General features: G+C 37.6%; 1 protein-coding gene across 3 annotated transcripts in view; it reads left to right on the top strand.

Moving 5' to 3' along the window:
• The window catches only part of LOC127436028 (tyrosine-protein kinase CSK-like), a 41,975-nt gene extending 24,367 nt beyond the window's left edge, over window positions 1-17,608 (top strand). For all 3 annotated transcript variants that reach the window (XM_051689922.1, XM_051689924.1, XM_051689923.1), the window contains 9 exons: window positions 236-455; window positions 12,452-12,545; window positions 12,763-12,828; window positions 12,946-13,045; window positions 13,196-13,286; window positions 13,441-13,514; window positions 13,645-13,840; window positions 13,945-14,031; window positions 15,011-17,608. In XM_051689922.1, the coding sequence (XP_051545882.1) occupies window positions 236-455; window positions 12,452-12,545; window positions 12,763-12,828; window positions 12,946-13,045; window positions 13,196-13,286; window positions 13,441-13,514; window positions 13,645-13,840; window positions 13,945-14,031; window positions 15,011-15,193 (1,111 nt within the window). In that variant the 3' untranslated portion in view covers window positions 15,194-17,608. The remainder of the gene's footprint in view (window positions 1-235; window positions 456-12,451; window positions 12,546-12,762; window positions 12,829-12,945; window positions 13,046-13,195; window positions 13,287-13,440; window positions 13,515-13,644; window positions 13,841-13,944; window positions 14,032-15,010) is intronic.
• The last annotated feature ends 343 nt before the right edge of the window (window positions 17,609-17,951 follow it).

Genomic DNA, 17,951 nt, shown 5'->3' with positions numbered 1-17,951 from the left:
AATTAAAGTGAATGGTGACTGAGACTAACATTCTGCCTAACATTTCTGTTTGTATTTCAAGTTTTGAAACAAAATGAGTGTAAGTAATGACAGAATTTTCATTTTGGGGTGAACTATCCCTTTATAAGAAGGGAAATTCCTCATGTAACAACTATACTACAAACTACAAAGTATTTGTTCATGTCACCTCTAAAGCATACACATGGCAAACACATCTTTATATGTGGTCATGTAGATGGTTCCATGGAAAGATCACACGTGAGCAGGCAGAGCGTCTGCTCTATCCTCCAGAGACGGGCCTCTTCCTCGTGCGTGAGAGCACCAACTACCCCGGTGACTACACACTGTGTGTCAGCTGTGACGGCAAGGTGGAGCATTACCGCATTATCTACCACAACGGCAAACTGTCCATCGATGAAGAGGAGTACTTTGAAAACCTCATGCAGCTCATGGAGGTGAGGTTCTACTTTATCACCTGCTATAGAACATAGACTGCTATAGTCTATGGTGTTTTTTAGGATAGGACATCAAGCATAGAGTTTATTTTCATAAATAACATGTCTAATTAAAGGTATAGTTCACGCAAAAATGAAAATTCTCTTATCATGCCATCCCAAACAAAGATTTTAAGAAGAATATTTCAGCTCTGTAGGTCCTTACAATGCAAGTGAATCATAAACAGAACTTTGAAGCTCCAAAGATCACATAAAGGCCACATATAAGTAATCCATAAGACTCCAGTGGTTAAATCCATGTCTTCAGGAGCGATGTTATAAGTGTGGGTGAGAAAGCAATAGACCAATATCTCTATATTAATAGGCCAGGCCAATTAATCAGGCAATATCTGGACTTTATTTTTAGATTAATCGCAACCGGACCAAAAACAGTGTCCGCTTGGCTGATTAAAAGTGTTAGAATCGTCTTTTCTCACTTTCCAATTTATTTTTGTGAATTTTCATTAATTATTATATAAAATAAGTGTCAACATTTATTCACCCTCATTTTTTTCCAATCTAAACCTGTGTGACTTTCTTTATTCTGTTGAACGCAAAATGAGATGTTAGGCAGAATGACAGCCTCAGTATCAGTATTCACTCATTATATGAAATAAAATGCAATAAAAGTGAATAGTGATATTGATGCTGTCATTCTGCCTAACATCTCCACAGAAGAAAGAACATCATACAGGTTTGGAACAACATGAGGGTGAGTAAATTATTTGGGTGAACTGTCTCTTTAGATTGATTAATATGTATATATTGGCATTGTATTGGCCTTGCTGTCTAGATATCTGTATCAGTATTGGTCGACCACTAATTTTTAACTTCTATTATGTGACAATTTAAGCAATCTAACCTCATTTGATTAAACTTCTGTATATTGCAACTTTTCATTTTGCTTTTACTGCTAGAATGTACAAGTATACACTGGGGGCCAAAAGTTTGGAATAATGTACAGATTTTGCTCTTATGGAAAGAAATTGTTACTTTTATTCACCAAAGTGGCATTCAACTGATCACAATGTGTAGCCAGGACATTAATAATGTGAAATTATTATTACAATTTGAAAAAAAATTGCAGAACTTCTTAAACTACTTCTTCAAAGAGTTCTCATCAAAAAATCCTCCACATGCAGCAATGACAGCTTTGCAGATCCTTGGCATTCTAGCTGTCAGTTTGTCCAGATACTCAGGTGACATTTCACGCTTCCTGTAGCACTTGCCATAGATGTCTTGTCAGGCACTTCTCACACACCTTACAGTCTAGCTGAAGCTAAATGGGGTTAAGATCCATAACACTCTTTTCCAATTATCTGTTGTCCAGTGTCTGTTTCTTTGTCCACTGTAACCTTTTCTTTTTGTTTTTCTGTTTCAAAAGTGGTTTTTCTTTGCAATTCTTCCCATAAGGCCTGCACCCCTAAGTTTTCTCTTTACTGTTGTACATGAAACTGGTGTTGAGCGGGTAGAATTCAATGAAGCTGTCAGCTGAGGACATGTGAGGCGTCTATTTCTCAAACTAGAGACTCTGATGTATTTATCCTCTTGTTTAGTTGTACATCTGGCCTTCCACATCTCTTTCTGTCCTTGTTAGAGCCAGTTGTCCTTTGTCTTTGAAGACTGTAGTGTACACCTTTGTATGAAATCTTCAGTTTTTTGGCAATTTCAAGCATTGTATAGCCTTCATTCCTCAAAACAATGATTGACTGATGAGTTTCTAGAGAAAGCTGTTTCTTTTTTGCCATTTTTGACCTAATATTGACCTTAAGACATTGCCAGTCTATTGCATACTGTGGCAACTCAAAAACAAACACAATGACAATGTTAAGCTTCATTTAATGAACCAAATAGCTTTCAGCTGTGTTTGATATAATGGCAAGTGATTTTCTTGTACCAAATTAGCAATTTAGCATGATTACTTGAGGATAAGGTGTTGGAGTGATGACTGCTGGTCTAGATTTTATCAAAAATGACTTTTTTCAAATAGTGATGGTGCTGTTTTTTACATCAGTAATGTCCTGACTATACTTTGTGATCAGTTGAATGCCACTTTGGTGAATTAAAGTACCAATTTCCTTCCGAAACAGCAAAATCTGTACATTATTCCAAACTTTTGGCCGCCAGTGTAGATATAAAACATATGTGCTATATTCGGCACAATCACACCTAAAGTTTGCCCAGTGTGTCATGAAACTGTCCAGCTCCTTCCTGTTGCCGAGTTCTTTAACTGCCTCCGTCAACATTTTCAAATTGATCACCACACACTGATTTAAAAATAGACATAACAGGAAGTCAGTCAACATCAGACGCAATGGCCACAGAGATGGAGCATGCATTTACGATAGACTCCAGGAAACATTTTCATACACGCACACCTTGTGCTCCAGGGTCAAAGGTTCAGTCCAGGCTTGTTGAAGGAAGTGACAAGGGTGAACAAGAACTGTGAAGTGAAGTTACTGTTTTAATGGATCATACGTTTGTTTGTGTTTGTTTGTTGAGCTGTTGACTTATTTCATTTGGTTGTCACACTAACAGTGTCTGGCCCTGTTGAGATAAACTAGTTGATATGTCTTCCTCTGAGGATATATTTGGACACTTAAGCCGCACTTACAAAATGTAATCAAATATCAAACCAGGTGGCATTTATTAAAAAAATAATATAACAATTACACACTTTCTAAGCAAATCAGAAAGGCGTTTGTTGAGTTTTCCATTATAATCCAATAGAATTACTGTTCAAAATTAAAACAAGGATACTTTCTGGTTTTCAAACACCTGTGCTTAATCTGCTAGGACACCTGTGTGAACTTGGGGGGGAACTGATTTCATACATTTACTAAAATGATCTTGGTTAATTACTCAGAAAAGTGAAATTAGTTCCATGAAAAAGTTTAGCATGATTTGTTTGCAGATGCCACATTGCATGATATTTTCTTATACTAAAGCAGTGACATTCATGTTTAAAATATGTTTTGAGGCCGCTGGATACCAGGGTATATGACTTAAGTATTCCTATACCATTGTGTTTACATGGTACCATGGGAATACTGTGTTTGTTGGACAATGGTGTTACCATGGTATTCTTTGAAGTACCTTTATAGTACCATATCTTAAAATATCATGATACCATGGTGCTTTTTGTTATTGTTTGGAAGTAAGTCCAAAGTATTTGTGATTCTTCATAATGTAATGACAGTAAAATGAAAGGGTTAAGAAAGGGCCAACATACATGGATGTAAGATGTAAATGACTGTGTACTTTGTATATTTTGACATTTATTATGACAATATCTGTTGGCTTTATTGGTTCAATCAAATTCTTTCTGGCAAGTCAGTCCACTGGCGGCCATTTTTGGAAAGCTTTCGGGAGGCTATTTCCAGCCATGAAAGTGCAGCTCCTATCTACTTGAATGGAGAGACCAATATCTCAAAAACGGTTGGTCAAGATTACGATCAAAGAACGTATTTCAAATCAGCAATAAAATCTGACAGTACTGGAATCATAAATTTGGATTCTTTACCTCATATTACGCTAAAAAAAAAAACATTCCCAGCTAGTATAGCTAATGCGCACGTGCGTTCTAGAGTTAACTGACAGGTGATGTCTGTATCTAAAAGGTGATTGGCTCTTTTAACTGTAAAGCGGGACTTCCTTTCTACATCCGTTGACTGTTGGGCGCTAGAGCTCCTTGGTTGAGCGTTCCAATTTCTCCAGTTCAATTAAATAGAAGTGGCCCGTCTCTGCTAAATAATCTCTGGTTCAATACAGGTTAAGTTAAATGAGCAGCATTTGTTTGCATAATGTTGATTACCTCAAAAATTTAGACTCATCCTTTGCTTATTAAAACAAAGCAAAAATTGTGGTGTCAGTACGGCCTTACAATGGAAGTGAATGGGGCCAGCCCATAAACATGAAAATACATATTGTTTCAAAAGTATAGCCAATAGACAAACATTATATGTGTTAACATGGTTTTAGTGTGAAAATAGCATACTGACCTTTTCTGTGTAAAGTTATAACCAATATTACAACGTTGTAATAATAGCAAAACCCTGTAATCCTGGTATTGCCTATAACTTTACACAGATAAGATCAGTAAGTTATTTTATTGCCCTAAAATCGTATTAACAAGTATGATGTTTCCGTCTTGTGGCTAGAGGTCTGCAACCCGATTGGGGCTCGAGAAACCGCAAGAAGGATAGAGCTGTGGGCCGAGCTCCAAAGAAGTTGGGTGAGCAAACTGCCAGCAAAGACATACAGAGCCCCTAACCATGGGTGAAAGTGCCGCCCCCTTCTGGAGTAACCCTGCCCCCTTCTGGAGTTTTCCCGCCCTCTTTTGGAGTTTCCGCCCCCATTTGGAAACCGCAGAGTTTCGGGTCAATTTTTCCAAGTATGACTTCAGGTCAAGTTCAGGTTTTTGTCATTTTTGCTTTATTTTTCCATTATTTTCCTATGTAAGCATGTGCTGGATGGACATCTTTGTCTGTTGTACCGCCTCTCGCTGTTTCTTCAGCATCTCACGCAGTACCGGCACATTTTTTTAGACACTGTGTCAAGTTAAAAAGAACCTCAAGTTTCAAAAACGCATACCGAGACACCTGTGTTCTGTTTCATTAGTTGCGCTGCGTCTAGCTATTCATTGCACTGTGCAGGTGTCAAGTTTAGGCTGCAAAGTGTTGACTGACACACTGTTCCAGATTGTCCTGCACAAAGCTAAGTTTCGGTGCTTGATAAACGATAAGCCAATGTTTGTTTCCCTTCTGCTCTGGTGTGCTTAGTTGGATGTGAATGTTTACTGTTATAGTACTGTTACGAATGTTGCCTATGATGCATACGGTACATAAAACCCAGCCTATTGTAACAATATTTGCCTGGAGAAGAAATTATAATGGGAGTAAGCGATTTCGGGCTCGGGCTTAAAATCTGACATTACCAGTAGAGTTGTGTCACACGGTCTCTGATTGGGGTCTGGTTCGGGTTACATTTTAAGGCCCGTGCAGACCTCTACTTGTGGCTATACTTTTGTGTATTTTTTAGTTTACAGACTGGCCACATTCACTTCCATTGTAAGTGTTTTACTGTAACCGCAATTGTGGGTTTGTTTTAATAAACGAGGGACTAGTCTAATTTGTTTTTTGTGGTTATAAATTGAGTCAATTGATTTGAACTTGTATTTATCAGCTCTAACTCTAAGGTTAAGGGTTGATAACGGTTCGAATCTCCTTAGTCTAGTTTGGGGTCTGGTTGTCACTTTGGCTTTAGTGATCAGAGGAACCATGGTTACTAAAGTCTCTCTTCACCATTTCTATAATGGACTCAATTACGGAATTCCACACATTCTTTAGTGTAATTTTGGCTACAGTCTCTCCCTCTCTTGCTCTCTCTCACCCTTAAAGTCACAGCTGAACCGTTGTGCTCTTTCCAAAGAAGTGAATAAGTATTAAACAGTCTACAATAAGTCATTATCCTCAGCCAGCCATTAAATTACTGCAGCAGATATGCTCCCCACAATCCACTCAATAAAATTCTTCTGAAAACAAGGGGAGACTATAGGAAACTTACTGACTTTGTATGTTGAACACTACCTATATTGTCAGTCCACTATCATATATCCATTAGTGTTAGCTTTTACTCGCTTGGGTGCACATTACAAGTCTGGGTTGTCTGTAATGGCTCATTAAGATCATTAGATTAGTGCCCATGACAGGCCACTGCAGCCGCATTTGACTAACTAATTTGCCATCTTACTGATACTTTTATCAGAAGCGACTTTGTGGAGCGGGACGTGGTCATGTGTCTGTAACTGGGGAGAGAGGAAGCGGTAAGGAACATCACCTGGTGATTAATGATGCATAACACCTGCTTCTCATTACAGTGACGACGGAGATGGGCTTGAAAAGGCCGCCGAGAACGCCAGTGAGGTAGAGAGAGTTGCGTGAAGCTGAAAAGCCACATCTGTATCTGAAAGCCTGTTTAGTGTTGCGTGAAGCTGAAAAGCCTATACTTTGTCTGTGCAGCTGTATGCTTGAATAAAAGCTAATTTACCTGGACTGCCAACCCGCTTCCCACTTGTTTCCTGTTGGAACCTTTACACTAGTGCCGAAACCCGGGACATCGAAGGAAGAAGACTGGTCGCCATGGACACCTCACCACTGGGTGTAGTAATTCACCTGGCTAGCATCCAGGAGTCCCATCACCAAGCCCTGCTCGCCCAGGAGCATCATTTCCAGGAGCTCCTCCGGGCCCAGTCCGAGGATCGGCAGGCTCTACGGAGCTGGTTAGCTCCAGGCGGATCCTCCGCCGCGACCCCGGAGGCAGCAATGAGCCGGGGAGCCTGGCGGGTCACTTAGGACTGGAAAGAACACTACACTGTTTAATGGCCTGCTTTTATTGGCTGAGCATTCGCGGGGATGTATGCAGATGGTGTGCGGCATGCCGTGAATGTCAGTTGGTGAATCCACTGGCCATGGCACGTTTACCACCTCAACCTCCTTAAATTGTGGAGAGAGGCAGTCCCCGTGTCCATGGCGACGGTAGTTCCGGAGAGGGCGGAGCTTGGGCCAGAGGTGAAGTTCAAAGCCGATCCATTCACCCCGGTCCCTTGTGGAGACCACCTGTCACCGTCCCAGCTCACGGAGGTGGCCAGGTTGCAAAAAGAGTTTGCAGATGTGTTCTCTCCTCTTCCTGGACTAACCTCATACAACACCATATCGAGACCCCACCGAGAGCGGTAGTGTGTAGTCGGCCATACCGCGTACCCAAACACAAGAAAAAGGTGATTCGGGACGAATTAAAGGCAATACTCGAGATGGGGGTAATAGAAGAATCGCACAGCGATTAGGTGAACCCGGTTGTTCTTGTACCTAAGAGTGACGGGTCAGTCCGGTTCTGTGTTGATTACCGGAAAGTCAACGCGGTGTCTAAATTTGACACGTACCCAATGCCCTCAATTTTATTCGACATTGGATTTAAATAAGGGATATTGGCAGATCCCCTTAATTCCATTATCTCGAGAACAAACTGCCTTTTCCACACCATTCGGATTACACCAATTTGTCACTCTTCCGCTCAGTTTGTTCGGGGCTCCCGCCATGTTCCAGCGCCTCATGGATAAGATCCTCCAGCCACACGCTGCGTATGCCGCTGCCTACTTAGATGATATCATTATATACAGTAATGATTGGCAGAGGCATATGCAGCATCTGAGAGTCATCCTGAGGTCGCTGAGGCGGGCGGGGCTCACGGCAAACCCGAAAAAGTGCGCAGTTGGGCGGGTGGATGTATGGTATCTGGGCTTCCACTTGGGTCATGGGCAGGTACATCCCCAGATTGATAAGACCGCAGCGATAGCGGCCTGCCCACATCCTAAGTCCAAAAAGGAGGTGAGACAGTTTATGGGGCTGGCTGGCTATTACAGAAGGTTTGTTCCTAATTCTTCTGATGTCACCAGCCCCTTGACTGGTCTCACTAAAAAGGGGGCACCAGATCCGGTCCAGTGTACGGAGGCGTGCCAACAGGCTTTCACGGGAGTGAAATCTGCACTCTGTGGCGGGCCGCTTTTACATGCTCCTAACTTCTCTCTCCCCTTTATTTTACAGACGGATGCATCAGAGAGGGGGTTGGGGGCCATGCTCTCGCAGGAGGTGGAGGGTGTGGAGCGCCCTGTACTGTACTTTAGTCGTAAGCTCTCTTTGAGAGAGACTAAGTACAGCACCATCGAGAGAGTGTTTTGCCATCAAGTGGGCAGTCCTAACCCTCAGCTACTACCTGCTGGGGCGGGCTGGAGGGTAAACTTCAACAGCGGTGAATGGGAGTCAATGGGAGATCACATCAGATATTATTTACACTTACCTATTTGCTCCAACAGCAAGTGAAAAATCCACTATTACATTTGAATGACTTACCAGAAGAGGAAAAAATATAGAGCAGTGGATTAAGACAGTCAGATGGGAGAAGATGCCAAATTTACTGTCACTCTCTCAGCAGCTGTAATCGAAACCCCCTCACATCTGTAGTAATTCATTTTTTTAAACTAATTCCAGGATAATATAACACAAAGTATAATGTTATAAACTTACACTCAATATTTAAAAATGTATAATACAAAAAAAAATGCGAGATTTACGCTGCAAAATAAGGCGGAAACGCGTCATCACAGTCTGTGAGAAAGGTCTATAAAGCTTTGCTATGGGAAGTAAAAGCTTGACAGAAAAATAATGTCTTTATCCATTGATTGTAGCTTCATTCTTTTGGCAAAACATTTTTTAATAGTGAAGACTGATATAAGTTTGGTTCTAACCGTATTAGGGGCCATTCACATGAATGCGTTTTTGTGTTGGTCTGCGCTGTTTTTTAATTGTTTTCCCATGTAAACAAGCTCTAGGTGGACCCTTTTTAATTGTTGTGCAGCGTCTCATGCCGGAGATCAACTGAAAAAAAGTCTCATATTTAAAGCTGGAATATTCCATATTTGTTTGGAAGAAAATTGGCAACCCTATTCAAGGTACATCTTAAAAAAATGGTATCACCATGGTACCATCATCCACTGAACATTGGGACACTTGTGGCTCAATAACCTGCGACAGGATAATGAGCTGCCGCACTCAAGCGCAGCTGTTATTAATCAGCACCATTGTTGTATTACGACACTATTGTTCATTGTCGTTGAAGAAATTCAAACTTGCAGTGTTATTATGAAAGATAAATGACATTAAATAAATTAAAAATATAAAGGAGTGTATTTTAAACATACTTTTAACAACTCTAATATTTTAAAAGATTGTTTCCCTTTCATTATAATTATGTATGAAAAACTTTACAAACAACATCTCTTTTAAAGAGAAAATAAAGCTTGGACTTAATATATTTACACTTGTGCTCATCTTCTAAGGGCTTGAGAGACTTCAGAAGACCCGACAACGTTTCCGGAAAGGGAACATAGGAAGCAACGATGCTCCCTGCTTTTTATGGAGCATATTGTGATTTTTTTTTTATTTTTATTTTTTTTTAGTGTGCAACCGTTTCAGTGATTTTTGTGATTCAGAATGATTTTGCGATTGAGACGGCCCTAAAAATGGCCGACTCCCTGATCAGTGCCCTGACTACTGAACTAGGGAGCTGATTGAGACACACCCTTTGTTCTCACTCAACTCGAAAATGCGCCATATTGACCAGCCTGAAAAATAATGATTTTAGCGTGATCTGAGGTAAAGAAGCACAATTTATGATACCATTGTCAGATTTTACTGCTTATTTGAAATGTTCTTTGATTGTAATCTTTACCGACTGTTTTGGAGATTTCTGTCTTTCCCCTTTCAAGTAGATACAAGCTGTAATTTTATGCCCCTTGTAATTATAAAAAAATATCATTCCCAAGATTGTCGCCAAGTGGACTGACTTGCCTTGAAAGGGATTTTGGTGCAGAGAACCGCTACAAAAATTACCGTAAAAAAGTTTCATTTTGCCAAAGCACCATAGTTACTACTGTAAAACTGTGGGATTAAAATGTGGTTAGGCACCTCTCATAAAAAAAAAAGAAAAGAAAAATGAATTAAACAAAATGACATACATTGGCAGCAAAACATTTGGAATAATGTACAGATTTTGCTGTTTCGGAAGGAAATTGGTACTTTTAATTCACCAAAGTGGCATTCAACTGATCACAAAGTATAGTCAGGACATTACTGATGTAAAAAACAGCACTATCACTATTTGAAAAAAGTCATTTTTATCAAATCTAGACAGACCCCATTTCCAGCAGCCATCACTTCAACACCTTATCCTTGAGTAATCATGCTAAATTGATCATTTGGTACTAGAAAATCACTTGCCATTATATCAAACACTGCTGAAAGCTATTTGGTTTGTTAAATGAAGCTTAACATTGTCATTGTGTTTGTTTTTGAGTTGCCACTGTATGCAATAGACTGGCATGTCTTAAGTGGCAAAAAAAGAAACAGCTTTCTCTAAAAACTCATAAGTCAATCGTTGTTTTGAGGGATAAAGGCTATACAATGCTTGAAATTGCCAAAAAAACTGAAGATTTCATACAAAGGTGTACACTACAGTCTTCAAAGACAAAGGACAACTGGCTCTAACAAGGACAGAAAGAGATGTGGAAGGCCCAGATGTACAACTAAACAAGAGGATAAGTACATCAGAGTCTCTAGTTTGAGAAATAGACACCTCACATGTCCTCAGCTGACAGCTTCATTGAATTCTACCCGCTCAACACCAGTTTCATGTACAACAGTAAAGAGAAGACTCAGGGGTGCAGGACTTATGGGAAGAATTGCAAAGAAAAAACACTTTTGAAACAGAAAACAAAAAGAAAAGGTTAGAGTGGGCAAAGAAACACAGACATTGGACAGCAGATAATTAGAAAAGAGTGTTATGGATCTTAACCCCATTGAGCTTCTGTGGGATCAGCTAGACTGTAAGGTGCATGAGAAGTGCCCGACAAGACAGCCACATCTATGGCAAGTGCTACAGGAAGCGTGGGGTGAAATGTCACCTGAGTATCTGGACAAACTGACAGCTAGAATGCCAAGAATCTGCAAAGCTGTCATTGCTGCACATGGAGGATTTTTTTTATTTGAACTCTTTGAAGTAATTTAAGAAGCTCTGAATTTTTTTTTTCAAATTGTAATAGTAATTTTGGTTCCAGATCATTTCAGCAGCTCAATCGATGCCATTTCATTCAGCAAAGTTATCTCGTCATTTAGTCTCACGATTACAGTGCCGGGCATATAGAGTTACAAAACATTGTGTTTCAACACCTTTAAATGATTAGAATGTATTTAGCCTGTGTGGACTTGTGTCCATTTGATGAAGGCACGCATGAGGCGGTCTCTTTATAATATGCATATACTACCGCGCCCTCTGCTGTTGGTTGCTGTTTACTGAGTTGGATGTGGAAGAAATATCACTGAAAGCTATATATAAAAAAAAAAGTTCTTTATTTCTTAAAGGAATATTCTGGGTTCAATACAAGTGAAGCGCAATCGACAGCATTTGTGGCATAATATTGATTACCACAAAAAATAATTTTGACTTGCCCCTCCTTTAAAAAAAAAAAAAAAAGAAAGAAAAAAAGCACAAATCTGGATTCCAGTGAGGCACTTACAATGGAAATGAATGGGGCCAATCTGTAAATGTTAAAATATTCACTGTTTCAAAAGTATAGCCTCAAGATATAATCAATATGCTTGTTAACATGATTTTAGTGTGATAAAATCACTTACTAACCTTTTCTGTGTGAAGTTATAGCCAATTTTACAACTTTGTTGCCTTGACCTTGTTATGTCAATAAATACTAAAACGACTGTATAAATTAAAACTTTACAGCTCAAATAATGCACAAGTTTTAACAGAAGAATTAATGGTAGTGCTTTTATAAATAATAATAATAATAATAATAAATAAATAAATAAAATAATCAAATTTCTCCCTCTTTAAACCCTCAAAAAATTGGCCCCATTCACTTCCATTGTAAGTGCCTGTACTGCACTGTAACCTCGATTTTTGCCTTTTTAAAAGAAAAGGAGGGACAAGTCGAGACAATATTTTGTGGTAATCAATATTATGCCACAAATGCTGTTGATTGAGGTCAACTTGTGTTGAATCCGAAATATTACTTTAATACAGTACCTTCCAAGAATCTTGAAAAAAAAGATTTTTTTTTTTACGTATATACATTAAGTCAACTGCTTGTTTTATGTTAATGAATGCAAATATGTCTTCACTGAAGTGACATTGACATAAACACTTACAAAAAAGTACCATGTTATTATCATACAAGACATTAACCATGAGAATAAACGCATCTTCATTTGATAATCAGCCAGTGCCATCAAATTACCATGGTATGAACATCTGATATCGTTACTGTGCCATGGTACTGCCACAGTAAATATTTGTAAATGAGCTGAAGTATGTTTGTGCTTTTTCTGCAGCATTACACTAAAGATGCAGATGGACTCTGTACCAGACTCATCAAACCTAAACTTATGGAGGGGTCCGTGGCGGCCCAGGACGAATTCTCAAGAAGTAAGGTTTTTTTTTTTTTTTTACCTCAACCCCTGTCCATTCAGTTTTGCATTTCTTTTCTTTTCTCATTTAGCAGCATGAGATGATACTTTCACATGTATGTTCTAAATTAATTCATATTTAAATTGCTGCAAGGCTTCAGGTTTTTATTTAATTTTTATGGGATACATTTTTAAACCACATTTTTACAGTTGCTTTAAGTCTTTCTTCTTCATAGGTGGCTGGGCCCTGAATAGAAAAGAACTGAAACTTCAACAGATTATTGGAAAGGGAGAGTTTGGAGGTGAGAATGTGCTGTCCGGTTTGTGGTTTTCTACAACCTAGAAGACACTTGGCATCCTACCAGCTGTTATCTGTGGCAGGATAAAAATAAAAAAAACTGTTGTGTTTTGGCTCTCAGATGTGATGGTCGGAGATTACAGAGGCAGGAAAGTAGCAGTGAAGTGTATCAAACATGACGCCACAGCGCAGGCCTTTGTTGCGGAGGCTTCTGTCATGACGTATGTCCTTTTAACCTTTTTTTAATAAGGGTGTAAATCGATTACATAGTCAATTTTATGTACTGTAGGACACACAATCTCTTCATTAGGGTAATTTGAATAATATCAATATTGAATATCAATATTCAGATTGTCTATTATCACATACAGGCAATTACGGCATAATAACTTGGTACAGATGTTGGGGGTGATTGTGGAGGAGAAGGGCAGTCTCTATATCGTCACTGAGTTTATGGCCAAGGTCAGTGCTTAAACCTGTCATGTCAATTTAAACATGTTTTCATAGAAAATAACAGGACTTCAATACATTAGATATGTGAAGTTTTAAACCATTATTCAGTAAATAGATGTTATTTGATGTTTTATGTTTAGAGGTGTTTTTTCTCTGTTTTCAGGGTAGTCTGGTGGACTATCTGCGCTCAAGAGGACGTACTGTTATTGGTGAAGATTGTCTCATCAATTTCTCAATGTGAGTGTTTCTTTGTCTCAGAGAAACTCATCCTAAAGGCATTTACTTCCAAAGGCTAACCTTTATTTTTCATTCTTAAATTTCTAAATGTCTTTTAATATATCTTTCTTCACCTTTTTTTGATTTTCAGGGATGTTTGCAAGGCAATGGAATATCTTGAAGCCAATAACTTTGTGCACAGGGATCTGGCAGCTCGTAATGTTCTTGTGTCAGAAGACAATATAGCGAAAGTCAGTGACTTTGGCCTCACCAAAGAGGCGTCATCTACTCAAGACACAGCCAAACTCCCGGTTAAGTGGACTTCACCTGAGGCCTTAAGAGAGAAGGTAGGTCATCTGTTTTTACTTCCATTTTCAAATAGAGATATGTAATGGGATGCATTTAAACATTTTCTTATTCTTTCTTTCCTATCTGTCTGTGTGATAAACAGAAGTTTTCCACTAAGTCAGATGTATGGAGCTATGGCATTTTACTGTGGGAGATCTATTCCTTTGGTCGGGTACCATATCCAAGAATTGTAAGTGATTTCAAAACTTTATGACAAATAAAAACACATTGTTTTGTTTTCATGTTTGTTTTCAATATATTTATTTTATATTATTGATAATTATATTATTTTTATATTACTATGTTCTTTTGCTAATACATGTATTATTTTACATAATTATTTAATATATTATGTTTTATTATGATTTATAATAAAAAATGATAATTTTTATATATATATATATATATATATATATATATATATATATATATATATTTGTATATATTTATACAAATTAAATGTAAATAATCAGAATTATAATTAATGTTAACTAATTAAATATTAATAATAACTAATATAATATTAACATTAATATTTAATATATGTTATGCTTTATATTTAATCATTTATGTAATTTGTTTTAGAATTTTTGTCATTTATAATATTGTAATTTAGTGTATATTACATTTATATCTTATGATTAAAATATTTATTAACAAAATAATATATATATATATAATAAGAATGTATTGATACATTAGTATGTATCAATCTGTTAATTAATTAATGGAATATTAATTATTAATAATTTGATTACTTTTTATAATTTTGCAATGCTATTTATAATATTGTACCTTAGCGTACATATTAGCATTTCTTTATAATTAAATTATTATAAATTCTTATTTGTTTTTAAATAATTGTAATCAGAATTATAATTAATCATTAATAATTTATATACATTGACATGTTACTCCATTAATTAATGAATACAATATTATTAATAATACTATATTTGTTTTAATAATTTGTCATGCAATTTATAATCTTATTTATCATATATATTAGCGTTTATATCTTTTGCATATATTTATGCACCACTTTATTTTTGATTCTGAGAATTTTAGTCTCAACACCAATTTTACCAGTAGAGAGCACTGTTGGCCACTCAACACATTTTTCCAAGTCATGACGTCTCTCGTGCTTTCTTCTCTTCGTCGTGTTACAGCCTCTGAAGGAAGTGGTCCCACGTGTAAAGCAGGGTTATAAGATGGATGCCCCAGACGGCTGCCCGGCCGTGGTGTATGACATCATGAAGCAGTGCTGGACTCTGGACCCAGTGGTGCGGCCCAGCTTCAAAGAACTGAGAGAGAAACTGCAAAATATCATAACCAATGAGCTGTTCCGATAGAAGACGGAGGAAGGCTAAGACTAACAGAAAAACACACCTGCCTCCTTGGGACCATTCTCATACAATCTGACCAAAATGTACTCTTAAAGCACTGGACTTGGAAAAACATGAGCAGAAATTTCTATAGCAGTGTATTCTTTATTTTATTTATTTTTTTGCTTTGTTTTCATGCCTTGATTTTCTTAATAGTTTTTGGGGAGGCTGGCCTTCTCTACAATATCACAACATCACAGATCTTCAGCCTCTCCTGATATCTCCTCATACACTTTCTCATTATAGCGCATTTCTCATTTGACGTTCACAAAGCTGGTTTGGCTGTGAAATCTCTCTGTAAAATACCCACAAACTTATGATAAGGTCCAAGTCCATATGGTCATCCCAAACTTTTGGTTTGTTTTCAGTTACAGTTGCCAATGGCAGCAAATGTTGCAAGGCAGAGCGGAGACGTTACTGGTCACCAGTGGAACCTACTGTGGATTAAAGTCTTTAAAGAATAGTTCACCCAAAAAGAAAAATTCTCTCATCATTTACTTTCTTCTTCTATATACAAACAGATTTTTAGACGAACATCTCATATCTGTAGATCCCTGTAATGCGAGTAAATGGGGTCCAAATCTTTGTAGATCAAAAAACCACATAAAGGCAGCATAAAAGTAATCCATTTGAGTCCTGTAATCCAGTCAGGTTTGGGTGAGAGCTGACCAAAATGTAACTCCTTTTCACTATAAATCTTTACATCAGCTGTCTCCTTAGCTATCATGATTTCAAGCTCAATTACATTTCTTAGTGCCATCAACAAGCATCTGCGCATGCGTCAAGCACTAGGAAGTGTAATTGAGCTTGAAGTCATGATCGTGCCTAGAGACTGCACTGGCAAAATGTACAGTGAAAAGGGAGTTATATTTTGGATTGCTTTTATGCTGCCTTTATGTACTTTTTGGAGCTTAAAAGTTTTGGTACCCATTCACTTGCATTTTATGGACCTACAGCGCTGAGATATTCTTATAAAAAGCTTTGTTTGTGTTCAGCAGAAGAAAGTCATACACATCTGGGATGGCACGAGGGTGAGTAAATAATGAGAGAATTTTCATTTTTTTGCTGAACTATTCCTTTAAGTTATGTTTAAGGCATCAAATGTTAATACCTTAATGATTTTGTAGTTCCACCACAAGTGTGATTTGTCTAAAGATCTTAATCCACATCTAGAAGTTTCTGTGGACAGTTATTAGTAGGGTCCAAGTAAGTGTGTATAGCAACAGTTAAGGTGTAACTAAATGGAGAGAAAAAAGGAAGCAGAAAAGAGATTTTCGTCTTCAGCGTCACAGTGCCTTTACGCCACGGGAGTTTGTTTTGCCTCAAAGCTTGTGTTTTAATATTTTAATACATTGTTTAAAAAGCTCTCGGATTTCCTGCTTATCTTGCCAAATAGATTTCTCAGTCTGACATTGTCCCAACCAGACATCGATATAGCAATGAGCGATAAAAACAACCTCTTCCATGTAAATCTGTGTTTTTGTCCTAGCCTGCGGCAGCCGGAACAAGCTATTTGGTATTTTGTTGGTTGCTTGGTTTCTATTTCTGTGACATCGCACTGGCTAGCTCCACCCACAGTGAAATCTCATTGGTCCAAAATCATGCAACGCATCTCTGTATATTGAACATCAAATATGTTCTGATTGGCTTTGAATGTGTCACGTCATGCAGCATTTTCACTTTTAAGTGTGGACAAACAAATTGCTTGTGTTGTGTTTGGTTAGAACACTGTGTGACCCTCAAAACTGGAAAAGATGAATATAAACATTCTAGGCCATGAGTTGCCTTTAGGCTTGGGTGAAAGTGAGAACCCATTGGTTTAAAATTAAAAAAAAAAATGAAAAAAAGCCTGAAAGAAAAGTATACAGGCCAAAAATACAGATTTGAAAAAATATTTGTTATATATTACACTGCAAATTTTGTTTTTATTATTTTTATTTTCTTTTAGGAGAAATGTGTATGCTGTGTTATGAGCCTTGATTGTACTAGCAGTGCTTTTGATTTTTTTTTTCTTTGCTGCCATATTTCAGATAAAATAATTCCACCTGAACAGTTTGATAAAAACAAAAGATAAAAATAAAAAAGGTGATCAAAAAGACATTCTTTGAATGTTTATGTACCCTTAAATGTGATCACGCTGTCTTTCATTTGAATTGTGCCCTAAAAGTCACTCAAGGAGCTCTGAACATGCCCAGAGAGGAAACGCATCATCTGTACAAGCGTTAGCTCGATTAGCAGTGACCCAAACAATCATGACACATGACAGATTTTCACCATAAGGTTTTGACGCATCTGTGGTAATAATTATACTAATCCCCTACAGATGTGCTGTGTATGCAACATGTACACCATCAGAATTAAAGAATTATTTTCTGGTCTGTGTATAGACTGCTGTTTCTGCTCCACACATGCCTCTTGTCAGCAACATGATATCAAGAAGAGGAAGATTTGTGATTAATTCAAACTCAAACCATTGAAATGCTGTGTTTGTGGTTTTCAGCAATTGTGAATCCATCTCGGGACTAAAAGCACTGGGAAGAGAACAAAAGGGGAGATACAGTTGTAAATGATTTTGAAAGAATTTTAACATTGACTTTCCACAATATTTTGCTACATTTCTCTTCAACTACCAAAAGTTTTCAAAACACCCCCAAAAAATAGCCAACTGAATTTATATTTGTTCTTTTCTTTTTTTTTTTTTTTTTTACTATAAATTTCCCTACCT

This window comes from Myxocyprinus asiaticus, chromosome 46 (assembly GCF_019703515.2).
Source record: "Myxocyprinus asiaticus isolate MX2 ecotype Aquarium Trade chromosome 46, UBuf_Myxa_2, whole genome shotgun sequence".
NCBI classification, from domain to species: domain Eukaryota; kingdom Metazoa; phylum Chordata; class Actinopteri; order Cypriniformes; family Catostomidae; genus Myxocyprinus; species Myxocyprinus asiaticus.
This window is presented reverse-complemented; position numbering and strand designations above follow the sequence as displayed.